Source organism: Lontra canadensis, unplaced genomic scaffold (assembly GCF_010015895.1).
Source record: "Lontra canadensis isolate GAN:19392208 unplaced genomic scaffold, GSC_riverotter_1.0 scaffold66, whole genome shotgun sequence".
NCBI classification, from domain to species: Eukaryota; Metazoa; Chordata; class Mammalia; order Carnivora; family Mustelidae; genus Lontra; species Lontra canadensis.
The window spans coordinates 8,589,443-8,608,320 of record NW_022631060.1 but is presented as its reverse complement, the minus strand read 5'-3'; the positions used below and the strand labels follow the sequence as shown (position 1 = coordinate 8,608,320).

The window sequence follows — 18,878 nt, the reverse complement described above, 5'->3', positions numbered from 1 at the left end:
GGGAAGGGCGGGCCGCTGTCCTGTTCTGAGCCCCGCTGCTCTCCAGCAAGAGCGGCGAGGGTCAGTGCCGCCCCTCCCTCCGCAGGGGGAGAGCCTTTGATTTTCCCAAAATAAAAGGGTGTGGGGACCGGAAGCGTGCCTCCCTGCCTCCACCCTGCCTCCTCTGGGCAGGAAGCCAGCTGACGGGGTGATTTCCAGGGCTGGCTGGCCAGCGCTTTCAGCAGAGTATTTTTGGAGCACGCAGGAGCCTTATTTCAGCTTTGGGGGTGCTCCCGCGCTGGGCAGGGGCACTCCCTGGTTACAGCCTGTGGGGACACCTTCCCCGGAAGCCCCCAGACAGGATGCAGCCTGGGAAGGGCCAAGCCCCCGTCCCAGACTGGGCCACTTTCCCAGCCTGCCGTGCTGCCTGGGGAACTAGAAGGTTCCGCAGGGCAGGCTGGTTTTTGGTCGGGCAGGGCAACGGAAGCCCTCACTCCTCCACCTCCTACCTCGAGACCCCCGAGCTCATCACCACCCGGCCCTGCCCACGTGCACCTGCACTTCTCGCTGGTCCCGAGGGGGAAGCCACCTCCCTCAACCACAGTCTCAGGTTCCCGTGAAGCTGAAAACAGAGGCAAGTCCTCCAGGCACCTTGGAAGCAGCGGAGGCTGCTGGACTGGCCTTAATGAGCGCACTGCATCCTTTCTGAGGGAGAGCACCTAATTCTTCGAATTTCCCCTTGCGGCTCCAGGCCTTTCCTTTACCTTCAGGCTGCAAACAGCCCCCTCAGCCTGCCAGGAACTGGCCCCACTACTCTACCCGCTTGCTGCGTCCTGAATAAGCCCTCCGACTTGTCTCCTCCCCGCCTCTGCACTTCCTATTTCCTGCAGCTGAACCGTTCGCCACCTGGAGAACTCCTACCTAACCTACGAAATCCAACTCAAAAGGCCCCTTCTGGGAAACGGTTAGGTGTCCTGGACCTGGCGTGGTCCTTGGAGCCAGACGCTTGGGTTCTGCCCAAGCTCTTCCTCGTGACCTCACAAATCACTTCGGCTCTGAGGACTGCCCTCTTGTCATTGTTTCTCTGTCTCTCCCATTATACTGGGAACCTCTCAACGTCAGGCCCCACACTTTGTTCATCCCCAAGTCCTTGCCTCCCTGCCCAATGCCGAAGGCAGTCCCCACCTTATGATAACAAATCAATGACCAGCTTTGGAGGAACTGCCAGGTTCTGCGTTGGCTAGCCCTAGGGGAAGGCAGGAGCACCCCGACTTCACCCACAGGAAATGCAGGGTTAGGGTTCCAATGCTAGCGGGGTCCCTCCCATGCCCACTGTGGGTCCCAGCACCGGAGGACTTGGGGCCCAGTTGCGGGACTCTGTGGTGTCAGAGGCGGCCAATGCCACCCCCCTGAGTGGGCCGGGAGCCCAGCCAGGGAGGACGGAGGGTGAATCACATCGCTTTTGTTTTACCCATCGGGTGGCAGAGCCTCTCAGATTAACCCGAAACCCAAACAAAAGCCACATCCACTGGGAATGCCGTTGCCAACCCCAGGGGACGGTGGGCTTAGTGGTCGGGAGTCTGGAGGTGACCACCTGCCTCCCTAGGACACAGCCCCTCCCTGTAGCCCATGGCTCCAGGCTCGTGGGGGTGGGAGGCCCCGGAGGAGCCGGGACCACCTTCTGTGGCTCCGTGGGGCCTGTCCTGTCCTGAGCAGCCCGGCTGGGAAGAGGTTAGAGCGGAGGGCAGCCTGGCTGTGATTACAGAGTCCTTGTGCCCCAGGCAGTGGTGAGGCAAAGTGTGGCCCCACCCAGGGCTGAATCAGACTCTCTGGGGGTGCGGCCTGGTATCTGCAGTTGGAACCGGCTCTAGAAGATTCTTGGGGGGGGTGGGGGGTGGAATCAGGGGTGGTGGGCAGGTGCAAGGTCCCTGCTTCTCCCTGTCCCCACAGGCCTGGCATCCCCTCCTTCCAGGGTCTGGCCCCTGCACCTCCCTGGACAGCTGGCACCCACACACTCACGAAGTTCTCGCGCCAGGCCTGTGCGGCACGTCCTTGCCCACTGGACACCTCCTTGAGCCTCCAGGGCACCTCCCTGTCTCGTTCCCTGTACGCATGCCAGACGCCAGCTTGGAACCATTCCTGCCGGCCGCTCCAGCACCACACAAGCCCAAGGTCCCTCCATCATCCCCCACCTGGCCCGGACCAGCTCCCATGGCCCCACCAGTACCTTCCAGTCCAGCCCCGAGCTGGAGCTTGAAAAATTCAAATCTCATCTCAAAGCCCCTGACTGGGCCTCTGCAGGGCCTTCCCCTGGCTTTCAGGACAGAAGCCAAACTCGTGGCAGTTCTAGCTGCAAAACGGAAGTGAAAAACAGAAGGGAGCAGAGCTCGGAGGGGCTCAGGCCACTGAGCAAGCTGGTAAGGCAGTGGGAGGCCTGGAGACCTAAGGAGGGCCACAGCGCCCTATGACTCGTGCAGAGCCGCTCCAGGGAACCTTAGAGCTGTCACTGTCGCCAAAACCGTGTGACAGGCCCTACGAGATGGCCGTATCCCTGCCCTTCCCAGCCGCTCCCTGCCACTTGGCCTTTGTCCCTCGGGGAGGCTGCTGCGTCTGCCCAGCCCTGGGCAGTCTTCCCTGGGGTCCTGCAGGCCTCCCCTCCACTCGGGATCCCATGAGGATGTCTGTCTGTCTCTTCTGCTAGAACAAAAGTTCCATGAAAGCAGCGGGCCCAAATGGTCCCGGCATTGTCTACCACATAGTAGGTGTTCAGCAAACACTTGTTCAAAAGCAAACAGGTGAATGACATTGAATAGGATCTTTACCCTAAACTTGAGTTCCTTCGTCTATGAACACCTGCCTTCCAAACTTGTCTATCCAACCCTCCCCCGTGGATGCCTGAACCCCTGGGTGGTATTGAACCCCCGCATTGTTACCTATCCATACACACCTGGGACAAAGTTTCATTTCTAGATCAGGCGCATTTGGAGATGAACAACCAAACAAAAAGGGACATTACAATGTACGGCAGTTGACAGGTACGTGAATGAGCCCCGATCTCAAAATGCCTTGCACCGTCCCTACCCTGCTCCTCGGGCCCACACGGCGACAGGGCAGAGGGGATGCGGAGTCGGGTCGCCAGCAGGAGGATCACCTCGCCAGGAGCACCACTGGCGGGGAGTAACTGGAGGGGCGGGAAACAACGGATAAGGGGTGGGGGGAACCGTCATGTTTTCCTGACAAGCAGACATTCCCAGTTCTCTAAGTGGCCAGAGCGAGGTCTTTTGTCTGATGGCCCTCTCCTTCCTGTCCCAGACCTCACCGCAGACCTCTCCCCCGGCTCACCCGGCCCCACAGCTGAATTTTTTTTCTAATCTGAAACACCATCTTTATCAAATTCTAAACTCCCGTGTGATCACCTTCACTACAAATACCAGAAAATTCAATCAAACGGGCTTAAACATTTTGAAACACAAGTGTCAGCTCCTGGGACAGGGAGCCCGGGCAGAGTGGGCTGGATCAAGGACTCTGTGAGCTGCGTGTCTAGGCAGCTCTGTGGCTGGAATTGCGGCCCCCCCACCGCCTCACTGCTCCCCGTGCACTTCTAAGAGCTGGACACACGGCGGAGCTGGCACTTGAACCCGGGCAGTGGACTCTGGAGGCCGGCCTTCTCCGAGGCCATGCCTCCTTGAAAGGGGAAAGCGGCCTCATCTCCCAGTCTTGCCCATCTTTGTACCTTTATCTCATTTCTTGTAGTCTTTGGTTTACAGTCTGGGCTCTCAGTGGGGTCAGAGGACACAGGATTCCTCTCTCCTAATATCAAACCCCTCACAGGACTCAGGCTGCTTCCCCATGCAGCCTCAGTGCCTCCAAAGACCTTCAGGATGGAACCTGATTTGAGAGCGTTTTGACCCAGCCAAGCTGGTGTAAAGGCAAAGCCTTTTAAAACACACAGTCAGGGGCGCCTGGGTGGCTCAGTGGGTTAAAGCCTCTGCCTTCGGCTCAGGTCATGATCTCAGGGTCCTGGGATCGAGCCCCACATTGGGCTCTCTGCTCAGCGGGGAGCCTGCATCCTTCTTTCTCTCTCTGCCTGCCTCTCTGCCTACTTGCGACCTTTGTCTGTCAAATAAAATCTTAAAAAAAAAAAAAAAAACACCACGCAGTCATTCAGCAACCATTAAGATGAAACTTAGTGACCTTCGCAATGTGCCAGTCACTCCCAGACACCACACCTCATCTCTTTGAACCTTGCAGCGACCCTGGGAGAGGGTCTGATCAGGTGAGAAAGGGGGGTGGGAGGTGCTCTGCTGGGGAGGGGGTCACCCAGCTAGAAGGTCAAGCCACTGGCCCTTTGCTAAGAACGGAGCGTGAGCACATGGACGGATGAATGGGCACAGGGGATGAAGCAGACAGCCTGCTACGAAGGGCTGTGTGTGCTCTCGTGCGCGCAGATCGACTCTGCCTACAGACAGGAACCCTTGGGGGGGGGTCTGCGGTGACTCAGGGGGTGGGAGACACCTCCCTGGGACTAGGCACTGTGAAGGGCAAATCCTGGGGCTTGGTCCCCTAGGGAAGGGTGGCTGGGGGTGCTGGCACCGGCGATGGGCAGAGGGGCAGCCTAGCCCCTGGGAGAACACTGCTTGCTTGCCCGCATTTGCCCCAGCCTGACTGCCCCTCTGTGTGTGCCCTAGGACTGGGGGGGTCAGGCAAGGCTGCCATCAGACTGGGTGTCTAAGCGGGGCCTTAGGCCTGGTAAGGACTGGGGATGGGGGTTCAGGAATGAGGTGCGTGGGGCTGGGTGGCCCTCCTGGGGACCCCTGGAGCTGGGTTTTTCTAGCCAGAAACCCCTCTGGGAAGAGCGGCAGGGAGCCGATCTCCCAGCGATGAGCAAGGTCTTACGATCACGTTACCTCGATAGACAGATGTGGGGTCAGATACGACCTCGTGCTTCTGAGCCTCGAGAACTACCAAATGGCATTAAAAGGGTCAATCCCGGAGAGAAGAGCCCACAAGACACGCAGGGTTTAGATTAACATCACAATGAAACGAGAGTTAGTTTAATAAGAGGTAGGCTTTTCTGTGGTAAAATGTACGTCACAGCGCACCCTTACAGCCACTTTTGCGGGCCACTGAGTACATCCACACCGTCTGCACCGACGGGCGGTTTGGGGGATCAGGAGGCCTCGTAACTGCCCGGCGCCTCGGGTGACCCAGAGGGCTGGGCTGCTTTTCTCTTCAAGCCGTACCACAAACGCTCCATCCGCAGGCAGACGGAGCTCCAGCTCAGGGAGGGCCTTTCAGGCCCTGAATCCGTCTCTGTTCCTGGGTGACAACGCAGTGAGCATTACACACGTGACTCCTGCCGTCTGTCACTCGGTCGGGGACTTAAGACACAAGGCTTCTTTGATGAAAGGGGACCTCGGCGGACAGTGTTCCCTGCAGAGGGAAGTCCCGTCTCTATCAGCACACGTCGGGTGACTGGCCGTCTGCACGTGAGCACACGCTGCTCCCGGTCTGCTTGCCCGCGGGGCCCAAGCACCACACACGTCACGTGGCTAGAAGCCGTGGGCAAGGTGACTCCGTCGGTATCACGGAAATACAAACACTAAACTGAAACGGACGCGGAGAGCTGGTGGCTGAGGGGAGCAGGGGCTGTCGTCAGATCCTGCTCGCGCCTGGGGGCTGACGGAGGGTGGGGTCCTTGAGAAGGGATGGGGCTCCGTGGGGGAGGGGCAGGAGAGGATGTGGGTGGGTGGGTGGGAAGGAGTGGCTGTTCAGTGTGGGAGGGAGCCCCCCGGGGAGGGGGCTCAGTCTGCACCTTTGGCAACTGGGCGGATCGTGGTGCCAAGCACAGAACCGACGTGCGTGCCCCGGGAAGAATAATGCCGGACCGCCATGGTGCCCACGGCCTGATCCCTGGGTCGGTGAACGGGCACGTACGAGGCAAAAGGTGTGGCCCCTTGGCAGCGGACAGTCAGGGTTTGGGGCTTCAGGGAACCACGTGGCCGCCCTGGCCACCTGGCGCGTGAGGCCGAGGCCTGGCTTCCTTGGGTGCTGAGTGGGAAGAGGGTTCTAGAAGTGCAGGGACGGGGAGTGGGTCTGAGATGCGGTGGCCAGAGGAAGAACCGGCAGGAGAAAATGTCATGCAATCAGGAAGACAAACATCAAATGCCCTAGAGGAGATGGGATGGGGGAGGGTCTGCCTCGAGCCTGCCCCACTGCAAGTGTCTGGAAGGGTCTGGCAGAGTCTGTGTGTGCACAGGTCCAGAGCCCAGCAGGGCTGGCTGGGGTGGGAGGGTGGGGGGGGTGTGAAGCCGGGAAATCTGGGGGGCCCTGAAACCAGGGAGCTGGCTCTCTGTTCCAGGAAGCACTTGGCCAAACCCCCCTTCGTTGGCCTGAAAGCATGCACAACTGGGCCTCTGCCCCCGTCTTTCTCGGGAAAAGAAGAACTAAGGCAAAATGTGCCTCTAACTTGAACTTTCAAGTAAACCACGGGACTCGTGTGTAACCTTTACTGGAAGTACACATTTCATGGAAAAGCCTTACAAAAAAGTCTAAATGGAACATGAACTGTTTTTCGTGAAGTTGCCATGGGAGATTCCTCTAGAAAATGTAGCCACTCCCCGATCCAGGGCAGGGCGTCACCGGTCCCATCGCAAAGGTCCTAGTTCTGCTCAGGTATCAGTCAGGCCCGTCCCAGAATACCTGCTCCCTTGGAGCCGTGGTTCAGCTCAACGGTGGAGAAAACGCTCAGACGTGAGGGTGACAAGCAACATCTCAGGACCAGCGGCCCCGGGCTGGCCCCACTGTAGTGAGAGCCCGAGGGACAGAAGCTCCGGGGCTCTGGGCAGAATGTCACTGCTTATTCCAAGGTGCCTGAGGAGCAAGCTGCCACAGACTTGGGCAAGCACTTGAGATTTACCGAAATGTCCCTTTTTAGGGGGATGAAGCCACGAGGGGCAGAGTCGGGGGGGACCCCATGCTCCGTGCCTTGCTGGGGACACTCCCACGCAACTGTATCTAGGGGACAATGAAAAACACATTATAGAAAACGTAGAAAACACAGAAAGTATAAATATCTTTAAAAAAACCATCATTTGGGGCACCTGGGTGGCTCAGTGGGTTAAAGCCTCTGCCTTTGGCTCAGGTCATGATCTCAGGGTCCTGGGATCGAGCCCCACGTCAGGCTCTCTGCTCAGCGGGGAGCCTGCTTCCCCAACCCCCGCCTACTTGTGATCTCTGTCAAATAAATAAATAAAATCTTTAAAATAAAACAAAACAAAACCATCATTCTCCAACCCTTGCCGTGCATCTTTCCATTTCCAGGGTCCATGTAAGTGCTTGCGTTTTTACTGCATGCCTGTGTTGACTTCCGTCACACTTCTTTTGCTTCACGAAGCAGGGAAACCGTGTGCTTCCCAAGGGCAGGCTGCGTGTCCCGCTGTCGTGGCTCCAAGCCCGGTGCGGTGCTGGCGAGGGCAGAAGCCTCCGGCCCACGGATGTGCGATCTGGCAGAACAGACTGGTGCCTCCATCTGGCTCTGAGCCAGCATCTCTGGGGACAGCTGCTTGTGCCCGCGCACCCCCATCACCAGGCTCTATGGCTCCGCCCTCATGCAGGGCGGTGGAGGGGGCCACCTCCAGGCCCCGGCAAGCGGGCGGCGCGCAGAGCCTAGCCACACAGGGTGGGGACACTCCTCGCCCGTCATCTATTCCAGGTCTCGAACCCAGATCCCGGCCTCGCGCTCCTTGTGGCTGCTCCGGGACCCTGCTCCTTCCCCCTCACCATGTGGCCAGGAGCTGCTCTCTGCGGAGGTCAGGGATGTGAGTGCTGGGGGTGGGGGGTACCCGGTGCCTTCACAACCGTGGGACTGAGAGGCGGGCCACAGGAACAAGCTGGTGGCAGAGCTGGGGACCAGGCCCTGTCCACTCGCTGCCCATAGGTGCAGAAATCACAGGTCACTGGAGCCTCTATCATGACACATGGTGTGATGGATGGCGGGGGGTCTTTCCGGGTGTGAGGGGCACACGGGGGGATGGAGGGCGCGGGTCAGGGCGCTCGGCATTCACCCTTCCCGCAGCTTATCTCATAAGCCAGGAGGGAACCGGAGAACCGCTCAGCTCCGTGTCCCAGAGACACGGACATCGTTTTCAGCAAACCTACTTCCCAAAGCGGCCCGTCAGCCAAGCTCCTGACGTTTACTGACAGTGCTGTCATGTCTGCTATCCGCAGAACTAGCTCGGCCCCGGGGCCTGCAAAGCAGGTGCGATGGCTGGCTGGGGGCGGGGGCTAAGGACACAGACAGCGCGTGACACAGGGCCAGGCCGCGCCAGTGCGGGCCTGACACGGGCTCAGTGCCTCAACAGCACCCTGAGCTTATGCTCTGCTTAATGCCTGGATTTCCGGTCCGGAGCTTGAGGTCCACAGAGTAGGGCCACGGCGCTCTCCTTTCCTGTGGTGGCCCAGCCCTCGCCCTGTCTGGCATCAGTACAGACTTGCTGAAGGCGTGCAGGGACTCCAAGGCTGCTCTGTAGCTTAGCAGGACAATGCGGCCAGGACCTCATGTGGGGCTCTCCCAAGGTCACAGCCGAAGGCCTGAACAAGGTATGGCCACGCGGCTCTCTGATGCCACTCAGTGGCAGGTGGGCCCAAAGCTGGCGAAAGGTGGCCTCTAGCCGAGCAGTCTGCTGGGCACGAACGCTCCCCTGGTCAGTGGCTCCCAGAGCTGTTAGGAGTCCGGCCACCCTGCTCATGGTTCAGCCTAAGAGAAGCGGCCCAGGGTACTGAAATCGACCACAACGGGACTTTCAAGAATATGAGAAATGAAGTAATCCTCAAAAGGAATGTAAAATTCTGGGTCATGGAGCTTTCCACTGTAAAGGAATAAGCTTTAATAGGATTACCGTAAAAGCAGAAAGACCACTTTTTAAGATTACAGGATCCTGTTACCAGAATAGTGATTTTGATACAAAACAGTAAACTGTGGCATCACAGAAGTCATAGTATTTCTGAGAACTCCCGCTGGTGCCGCACCCAGGGCGTCCACCGCCCGAACACGGGACGATCCTATCGCAGGCCGTGCTCACGAGCCTTACTATCCTCCCCCACACACCCTCAAGGGCCATGAGCCCACCAGGGACCTCCACACCGCCTGACCTGGTGTATGGGTCTAGCCAATGGCCTCAAAGCCTGTGGCCAACTGTGGCAGCAACAGAGTGACCCAGTGGTCACCGTGTGGGCTCTGGAGCCCGACAGCCTTGGCTCCACCTCCGGCTCTCCCATTGCTACTGACTTTGTCTAGCCACGGACTGCACAAGGTCCCCACCTGCTGAGTAACAGCACTGAGCACCGCTGACGTTGACGTTCCTTCTACCTGCTGGGCATGGATCCGAAACCTCCTCGTGCAGGGCTCATCTCACAGGACAGACTCTCCTTCTCAAGGGCGATCCTGAGGCACGAATGAAAGCATCTGCACGGCGGCCGAATCCCCCGGGCACCACTCTGTGAAGCCAGCTGTGACTCGAGCGCCGGGGTCCCTTGTCCTGGTGCCCTGCTAGGTCATCATAGCACCGGCGCGTGGAAGGCACTTGGTCAACTTTGGTGGTGGTAGGGGGGACCCAAGTTCGGGCTGCGTGGACGCCCTCGGGCCTCGGGCCCCTGGAGAAGAGCAGCTGGGTCACCAGGGGCCCCCCAAGGCAGGCCCATCCGAACCCCAGGACGTCAGAGACTCGGCGGGGCTCTTGTCCCCACCTGCACTGCTCGCAGTCTTGCTCTCATTCTCCTGGGCCTGCTGATCCTCCAGGATGAGGTCGGCCACCAGGTTCAGCTGGCAGGCCCTGAGCGCGCTCACCAGGTGGGACACTGTCGCGTCCTCCCTCCCGGCGCTCTGCCAGACTCTCAGCGACTCCCTCACCTGCTCGGTCAGGTTGCGGGGATACTTCTCCTCGATGGCGTCGATCTTGGCGTCTGTCACTTTAAGGTGCCGGGCCAGTCTTCTCCAGTCCCTCCCCACGTTATCACAGACGATGTCAAATGCTGCACGCAGCTCTGGGGAAAGAAAACGATTTACCAGAGGTTTGGGGGACACGTTTGGGGACGAGTAACCCCATATTCCCAAAGCGCTTCTTGGTGCTGCCCAAGTGCTGGGGACAGGAGAGGTCCTCCTGCAGAGGCTGGGGTCACGCAGCAGTAGGGGGCCAGGGGAAGGTCAGAGAAAGCCTGAGGGGGGCCTCCAGTCCTGCCACCAGCCCACTCCATTGGCCAAAGAATGTCCCCAGCCGCCACATCCTGGAAGAGGTGAAAGGATGCTGTCCTGCAGCCTCCAGAGGGAGTGCGGCTCTGCTGACAACTTGACCTTTGACTTCTGGTTCCGGAACTGCGAAGGAATCAGTTCCATGTCACTTTAAGGCCCCGAATTGTGGTCCTTTGTATGGCAGCCCTGGAGCACGAAAACACCCCAATTCTTATTTTGGAAGCTGCCTGGACTGACCATCAGTCTTTGGTCCCTGGCTACCGTGTCCTCATCGGTGGAGAGATCATGACTGAGACCAGCAGGTGGGGCACTACCGACCTTCACAGGTAGTTTCTGGAATGGCGGTAGCGAGAGGAGAGGAAGGGCAAAACGCTGCTCAGAGGGCCCCAGCAAATGTGTCTCCAGCTACACACCCCCAAGATGCTGTCAGCCTGTGTGCCGACTCCTCTGTCCCCTGCAGGTGGGCAAGCGGGCACTTGTGTTACTGTGACCAATGGTACAGAGAGGGAAACTGAGGCACAGGGAAGAGGAGTATTTTCCTGATGCCATGCAGCTAGACAATGGCACAGGTAGAAAGGGAAACCCTGACGAGCCCAGTGCCAGTGCACCCGACCAGGACGCTACCCCGTCTTCTGAGCAAGAGTAATACAGGACAGGCCCTCATCAACCCACCCCTACCTGGTAATCTCCGGTGTGCTCTCTTGCAACACACCATATGTACACGCATAGACGGACAGATCTGTGGTGTGTGCACGGGCTTCTAGATGCATTATGTCCCCAGTCTCCTCCCTGCTCAATGTCCTTAAAAACGTAGCTCTTCTACGTCCTGTCCTGTTTGCACGGCCTGGTGCGCGTGTGTATGCTTACACAGGGGTGTGTGTATGTGTGAGTGTGTCTGGACAGGAAGTCTGAATCCGACTGATCCCAGGCAGAGCAGTCCCGTCCCCATCTGCACCAGTAAGATCTTTATGGAGTAACACCCGTGCTGCTATGGGTCTACCCTTTCTGACCTGGTGACCGAAGGGCTGATGCCAGGCAAGAGCTTCCAGCCTATGAGAGGTGTCCCCAGAGCACTCCCCAGCACCCCTCCCAGGGCTCTGAGAACACAGGGGTGTGGCTGAGACGCCCTGCTCTACCCAGGTCTCATTTTCACTCCCCAAGGACTGTGCAAGCCCCAGAGGAGGGAAGAAAGAGGGGATGCCTGCGCACAGGGCAGGAAGCCACTCTGAAGGGCCTTGGTCAGAGAGGGGTAGGGCTAATCCCGCCCGCCCGCCAAGGCTGCCTCAGTTGGTCCCAGCCAGCAACCGGCCGGGCATCTCGGGCTCCTCACTGCACCTCCCAGCCCCGGTCCTCCGGCCTGTAAGACACGAAGAGAGATCGAGCGCGGAACCCGAGCACAGAGCTATCCTGAGGACTACGCCGCTGGGCGAGAGCCGTTCCCTGTTCTCCGCGTCAAGGACGCCAGTGGGGCGCTCCCAGAGGCGGAAGGAAAACGAAAGCAGCGGCGGCACACCTAGCTCCCCCACCCAGGGGCGGTGCGCGACGCCCTCTCCTTCGGAGCGCGCTCGTTCGCCGCAGGCAGGGGGGACGGAGCGGCGGCGAGCTGGGTGTGTGCTTGTCCACGTCTTCCACCCCAGGGTGGGTTAAACTTCCAGGCGCTCGGGCTCCCCATCAGCAAAGCGGGCGGCTGACCCGCCTCCCGCGAGCGTCCGGAGAAAATCCGCGCAATCGAACGCGGGGAAGGGGAACCCCGGAGGACCGGCCGAGCTACCGCGGGGCGCACGGGCCCCGCCCCGCCCCCGCCCCCGGCGCCGCGCGCCCACCTCGCTCCTCCGGCGGGGCCCTGCCCGCGGCGCCCGCCTCGAAGCCGTCCAGGCGCTGCAGCAGGTCCTGGCGCCGCAGCGACACGAGCAGCTCGCGCAGCAGCTCGGTGTGCTCGGCGTCCAGCTCGTTCTGCTCGAGCAGCACCGCGAACAGGTCCAGGCCGCAGCGCACGCTCTCCAGTTTCCGCTTGCCCACGCGGCCCCGGCACAGGAACTTGAGCTCGGTCAGCTCGTCGTCCGACAGGCCGGTGGACACCGAGTGCAGCAGCACCAGGAACGGGTCCATGGCGGCGGCCGCCCGAGCCCCACTCCGCCCCAACCGCCTCCCCGCGTCACTCAGCTCGCGCCGCCGGAAGTCCGCGCCCACGCCCACTCTCCCGCAGTCTCGCGAGAACTCCAGGACGCGCATGCGGCCCTGGCCCTGCTGTAGCCGTTTCCGCCCGGGAGGTACCCCGCGGCCGCCAGGGGAAGTTCCCGGAGAGCTCGAGGCGCCAGGCTGTAGGGCTTCCGCGCCTGCGCCCTGCAGACCGTCTACCGCCCAGCGCGGTACTGTGGCCCCCGGGTTCCGGGTCCCAAGAGCGAGCCGAGAGGGGGGACCTGCGTTCCCTGGGCAGTGTTGCACCGCGGGTGCCGAGAATAAATGCATTTATTGTTAACATTGCTGAGAGTGCCTCTCTCGGTGCGGAAAAGGCTGGTCCGAGGTTTATCGGACTTTTGAGGTTTAATTTCATTAATATTTCATTTCTCAAGCGATAGTCATTTATGCGTTCGCATGCCTTTAGTATTCATTGAGCGCCTGCTGTGTGCCAGGCAGTAAGTGCTGGGAACACATTTGGGAGCAAAGAGCAGAACTGTCCACCGGCGGGGAGTTACGTCATCAGCACCCGAGCTTACGTAATACAGATAAGAAAGTCGTGCCGTCTGCCCGAAGTTAGGAAGAGCCATGGCACAGTGGATGAGGGGATGGGCGGTGCGCAGGCGGGGGCACGAACGGAGCGGGCGGTCGGAGCAGGCTTCACTGCGCAGGTGCAGGTGCGGGGACCAGGTGCGGAACCAGGTGCAGGGGCCGGTGGCCAGGTGTGTGGGTGTTGGGGGGAAGGGTGCGGGCGGAGGCACAGCCACAGCAGCGGCACGTAAAAGCGGAGGTTCTGGGGACAGCTGGGGGGCCGAAGTGTCTGGAGTCTCTGGGGTTGCCAGAGAGGAGAGGGGAGGGGTGGACTAGGAGGGTGCCTCCTGGGCCAGGTGCGCAACCGGCTTTACGGCCCCTGAGCGGAGCCCCTGCAGAGTGTGAGCAGAGGAGGGAAGCCGGCCGAGTTTGCTTAAAAAAAAAAAAAAAAAAAAAAAAAAAAAAATTATATATATGTTTAATTGAGACAATTCATGACCTATGTAACTTACCCGTTTAAAGTGTGCATTTCATTGGATTTTGGTATATTCATAAGGTTGTGCAAGCTTCACCATTAGGTGATTTTAGAACGTTTTCATCACATGGAATAGAAACCTGCTGCCTATTAGCAATTACTTCCTTCCCCTCCGCCTCTTCCGCTCAGTCCCTGATAACCACTACCCTATCTTCTGCCTCTCTGGATTGGACTATTCTGGACACTTCCTAGAAATGGGACCATGCACTGTGTGGCCTCTCCTGCCTGGTTTCTTTCTCAGGGCAGAATGTTTTCAAAGTTCACCTATGTTGTAGCATGTGCGGGTGTTCTGTTCTTTTTTAACGAGTCAGCAGCAGTCCACTGTCGGGAGAGACCCCATTTGAATATATCCAGTCATCGGCTGATGGACATTTCAATTGTTTCACTGCTCAAAACCAAAATTCAACTGAGTAAATTTGACGATCTTATTGGCTTTATTCAATAACTCATGAACCAGACAGCATCCCGTGTTGCAAAGAGAAAGCTCTGGGGAGCTGAGTGTACAAAACAGAAGGTTTTTATAGGCAGAAGGGGAAGAAAAGGAAGTTTTCTAAGGAAGAGTGGATTGTTCTGGCAAGGTCTATCCTGCAGATCCCCTCACTAGTGCCTGGCAGGGAACCCCAGATTGTCTGGTTTGAGGTTACATTCCTAGGAGAGGGTAGGTCGACGTGGCAGAAGAGTCTTGGTTTGTTGTGGTGGGGGAAAAGTGATGCAATTCTGGGCCCCTTGTTCCTTTTTTAACAGCGCCTTTTGGCTGTTATGAATAATGCTGCTATGAACCTGGTGTTCCATTTTTAGAGGGTTACTCTGCCACTGTGTAGAGGCTAAATAACCCTGATGAGAGATGAGGGTATTTGGACTGAGAGCAGGGGTGGGGATGAGAAGGGGGCAGACTTCTTTTGATTTGGAGGTGTACGTAATGCAGGGGGACCGAGGACCCTTGCAAAGTTTGAGGGTGCCAAGAATGCAGGAAGTCCCCTGACTGACCCAGGTGGGTGGGTGGGTGGGGGGTCAAGGAGGACCTGGTAGAGATGTTGATTGCACAGTGGCATGCAGAAGACAAGGTTGTTTTTTTTTTTTTAAAGAGTTTATTTATTTGACAGAAATCACAAGTAGAGAGGCAGCAGAGAGACAGGGGGAAGCAGGCTCCCTGCTGAGCAGAGAGCCTGATGCAGGGCTCGATCCCAGGACCCTGAGATCGTGACCTGAGCTGAAGGCAGAGGCTTAACCAATTGAGCCACCCAGGCGCCCCAAGACAAGGGTTTAGAACAGAGACCCGGGCAGGAGATGTGAACTGGGGAGTATTCAGCCCGTAGATGGTGTGTGCGGTGGTTAATTTTAAGTGTCAGCTTGATGAGAGTTTGTGAATTGATGCTCTGAGCGAAGCAGATGGTCCTCCCCAGTGGGAGGGACCCCTGGTGGGCACAGGTGGGCATCATCCAATCCATTAAGCATCCAAATAGAACAAAATGGCGGAGGAAGGGAGAATTTGCCCTCTCTGCTTGAGCACCATCCCCCCACCCCATTTTCAGGCATTCACACTCAGACTGAACTACATACACCCTTGGCTTTCGTAGGTCCCCAGCTTGGACATCGTGGGACTTCTTGGCCTCCACGACCACTAGAGCCAATGCCTAGGATAAATCTTCTCTTGTCTAGATCTCTCTATCCTATTGATCTGTTTCTCTGGAGAGTTCTCACTAGTATAGTGCTTAGAGCATTTGCAAGGTGAGGTCGCCTCTGTGGAGGGAGCAGACAGAAAAGAGGGTCAAGGGCTGAGCCCTGGGGTGTCCAGCTGTGTAGGAGAATTGGAGAAGCCGATGAAGGAGGCTGAGAAGCAGCCCCTCCAGGCAGGAGGTCAATCAAGGAGGCTCAGCCCACACTCCTGCTGGCGAACCCTGTTTCTTTGTCCCTGAGCACGTTTCTTGTCTCCTGATTGACCATAAACTTGGCTTCCTGCTCTGCATTTTTCACCCGTCTCTCCTGCCAGAATGTGACACTTGGAGGCAGGGACTCCGAGCCCCCAGAACACCCAATGGAGCTTAATAGGTGCTCAGACAACGTTTCTGAATGAGCAAATCTTACATAAGGTGTTGTTAGTTGCATCTCCATTGGCATGGCTATACCCATGTCTGACCCACTGCCTTACTATCTGAGGTTGGTCTGTTTTCTTTCTTCCTTCCTTTCTTTCTTCCTCTCTTTCTTTCTTTCTTTCTTAGATTTAGTTATTTATTTGAGAGAGGGAGAGAGCGAGAGAGTGCACAAGCAGAAGGGGCAGAGGGAGAGGGAGAGAGAGAATCTCAAGTAGACTCCAAGCTGAGTGCAGAGCCCGACCCAGGGGTCCATCTCAGGACGCCAAGATCATGACCTAAGCCAAAACCAAGAGTTGGATGCCTAACCATCCATACCGCCCAGGCGCCTTGTCTGTTTACCTCTTTCACATGATCTCTCACAGGGCAAAAGCTTCCACTTTTATCCAGTTTTCTTTTTATGGATTATGCTTTAGGTGTTGTGTCTAAGATCCCTTTGCCTACCTTTCGGACCCAGATTTTCTCCTCTATTTTTTTCCCCTAAAAGTTCTATAGTTTTCTGTTTCCTTCTGTGATCCATTTTGGTTTAATTTTGGTACAATATATAAAGTTTCGGTGGAGTTTTGTTTTGTTTTGTCTTGCCTGTAGGTGTCTAATTGATCCAGCACTGTGGGTTGGAAAGCCATCCTCTTCCTATCGGAATGTTGGTGCATCTTTGCCAAAAATTCATTAAGCACGTTTGACTTTCTTCTATGTGCCCTATTCTGTTCCACTGATCTATGATTCTACCCCTCCCAATTCCATCCTTTGTTGATGCCGTATAGGAAAACTTGATTTTGTGTAGAGCAACTCCTCTGACTTTATTCCACATATCAAGACTGTTTTAGCTATTCTAGCCTCTGCGTCTTTCCATATCAATTCAAAAATAAGCTTGTCTCTGCCCAGAAAAACTTGCTGGGATTTTAACAGGAACTGCATTAAATCCATAGACCAATCCGGGGAGAGGTAACATCTTTCCCATGTGGAATCTTCCAATCTATGAACATGGTATGTCTCTCTACTTATTTGGGTCTTCTTTGATTTCTTTCATCAGCAAATTATCGTTTTCAGGTTATAGTACGTAGTTTGTTAAGTGCATACAATAAGTATTTGGTTTTCTTTGGAGTTCTTTTAAATGCTGTTCTAAGTTTTGCTTCTGGCACGTTCATTCTCAGTATACAGAAATGTGATTGATGTTTGTATGTTGATTTTATATCCCAATACCTTGCCGAGCTCATTTGTTAGTTCAGGAGTGTTTTTGTGTTTGTTTATATCTTTGGGATTTTTCTATGTAGACAATCATGTCATCTGCAAACAGAGACGGTTTTATTTTTTTACTCTCCAATCCGTATGCCTTCTGTTTCTCTCCCTTACCATACTGCAGGGGCTAGAAATCCCCATGCTGGGTTGAATGAACAACGCAAAGAGACATCCTTGTCTTGTTCTTGATTGGAGTGGGGGCTGGAGGGTAGGAAGCTGTGGGCTTTTTTTTTTTTTTTTTTTTGCAGATGTTCTTTATCAAGTTTAGATAATGCTTCTTTACTCCTAACTTGCTGAGAATTTTAGTTGTTCCTGTTGAAATCATAAACCATTGAAGAATTTCGTCAAATGCCTTTTTAGCATCAAGTGATATGATCATGGGATTTTTCTTCTTCAGGTTCTGATGGGGTGGATCGCGTGAATCTTTCTTTCTTTTTAAAGATACTTTTAAATATTTGAGAAAGAGAGAGAGAAAGCACAAGTGAGGGGAGAGGTGGAGGGGGGAGGAGAGAATCTCAGCAGATTCCCCGCTGGGCTTGGAGACCGACATGGGCTCCATCTCACCACCCTGAGATCATGACCTGCGCTGAAATCAAGAGTCAGATGCTTGGGGCGCCTGGGTGGCTCAGTGGGTTAAAGCCTCTGCCTTCGGCTCAGGTCATGATCTCAGGGTCCTGGGATGGAGCCCTGCATCGGGCTCTCTGCTCAGCAGGGAGCCTGCTTCCTCCTCTCTCTCTGCCTGCCTCTCTGCCTACTTGTGATCTCTCTGTCAAATAAATAAATAAAATCTTAAAAAAAATAAAAATAAAAGAGTCGGATGCTTAAAGGACTGAGCCACCCAGGCGCCCCTGTAAGGATTTACCTTCGCATGTCTAACCAGCCTCTTATACCTGGAATAAATCCCACTTGTTTGTGGCATATAATTCTTTTTCTATATGTTGTTGGATCTGCTTGCTAATATTTTGTTGTGGATTTTTACATTTCAGTTCATAAGAGTAGTTTCCCCCCTCCATTGTTTTTGGTTTGTTTCTGGTGTCACAGTAATCCTGGCCTCATAAAATAAGTTGCGAAACATTCCCTCCTCTTCTCTTTTCTGGAGGAGATCATGAAAAATTGACGTTAATTCTTCAGATGTTTGGTGGATTTCTCCAGCGGAACCATCTAGGCCTGGAGATTTTTTTTTTTTTTTGAAATTTTAAATTATGAATTCAATTTCTTGCATGGTTATAAGGGCATTTAAGTTGTCTGTTTCATCTTGTTTGAGTTTCGGTAGTTGGTGTAGCTTTATGAAGAATTGCTTCTTTTCCCCCCTAAACTGTAGAAATCCATGAGCACAAAGTTACTTGTACCATTGCCTTGTTATATGTCTTAGTGTGGGCACCCACGCACATTTGCTTAAACCATACTTAATCTCCAAATAAAGATGATGAGGTCATAATTCCGCCTCACACGATAAAATGCATCATGAGTCCACCTGAAAATCATGCTAACGCCTTCCCCAGAACAGGAAGCGAAGGGCGGGAGGATGTGTACTCGTCTCCTGACATCACACAGGTAAATACTGTGACGTGAAAGGAACAGTCTTGCGCTCTCAGGATATCAAGTCCACATATCTTATGCACATGATAAGGGGATGCCCGAAGAAAGAAAACAAAACACACGTGCAGACTCACAGGAAAATCAGGAGGAAACACTACACAAACACACCCCTTATTTTTGTAGTGGCAGGAGGCCCGGGGTCAGAGCTGGTGTTTGGTGTTTGTAACCATCTCCTTCCACTCCCCACCCGACTCCCCTTTGCCTTCAGCAATCACCCCAGCTGCTTGTGGGTCTTAACCTGGTGGAGTGACTTAACCCCTTCCTTCCTGGAGGGTCTGGACCATTCGTAGTCCTGCCTGGCAGGGGTCGTTGTGGTTTCCCATCGACCTCCACCCCAGGGTGCTGCAACTGTTCGATGCCCACAGGACCTGCTCTGGTCCAGACACTCTTCCTTCCTTCCCCCACTGTGGAGCAGTGGTCCCATGTCCCGTGGCAACAGGGTCAGCCCCCCCCCCAACACTGGACCTCCCTTCTCTGC

General features: G+C 55.7%; 1 protein-coding gene across 1 annotated transcript; it reads right to left on the bottom strand.

The window, feature by feature from the left end:
• Positions 1-9,628: 9,628 nt before the first annotated feature.
• On the bottom strand, positions 9,629-12,377 carry FADD (Fas associated via death domain). The gene is made up of 2 exons (XM_032879722.1): positions 12,052-12,377; positions 9,629-10,023 (listed from the first exon to the last, which is right to left on the bottom strand). Exons 1-2 carry the CDS (start codon positions 12,335-12,337, stop codon positions 9,653-9,655), a joined length of 657 nt encoding a protein of 218 aa, XP_032735613.1. The 5' UTR covers positions 12,338-12,377; the 3' UTR covers positions 9,629-9,652.
• Between the last annotated feature and the right edge of the window lie 6,501 nt (positions 12,378-18,878).

Excerpts from the sequence above, each read along its gene's own strand:
- FADD (XM_032879722.1), bottom strand. The coding sequence starts at position 12,337 with ATGGACCCGTTCCTGGTGCTGCTGCACTCGGTGTCCACCGGCCTGTCG. Across the intron at positions 10,024-12,051 it reads GGCCCCGCCGGAGGAGCGAG|AGCTGCGTGCAGCATTTGAC; the intron begins GTGGGCGCGCGG and ends TTCTTTCCCCAG.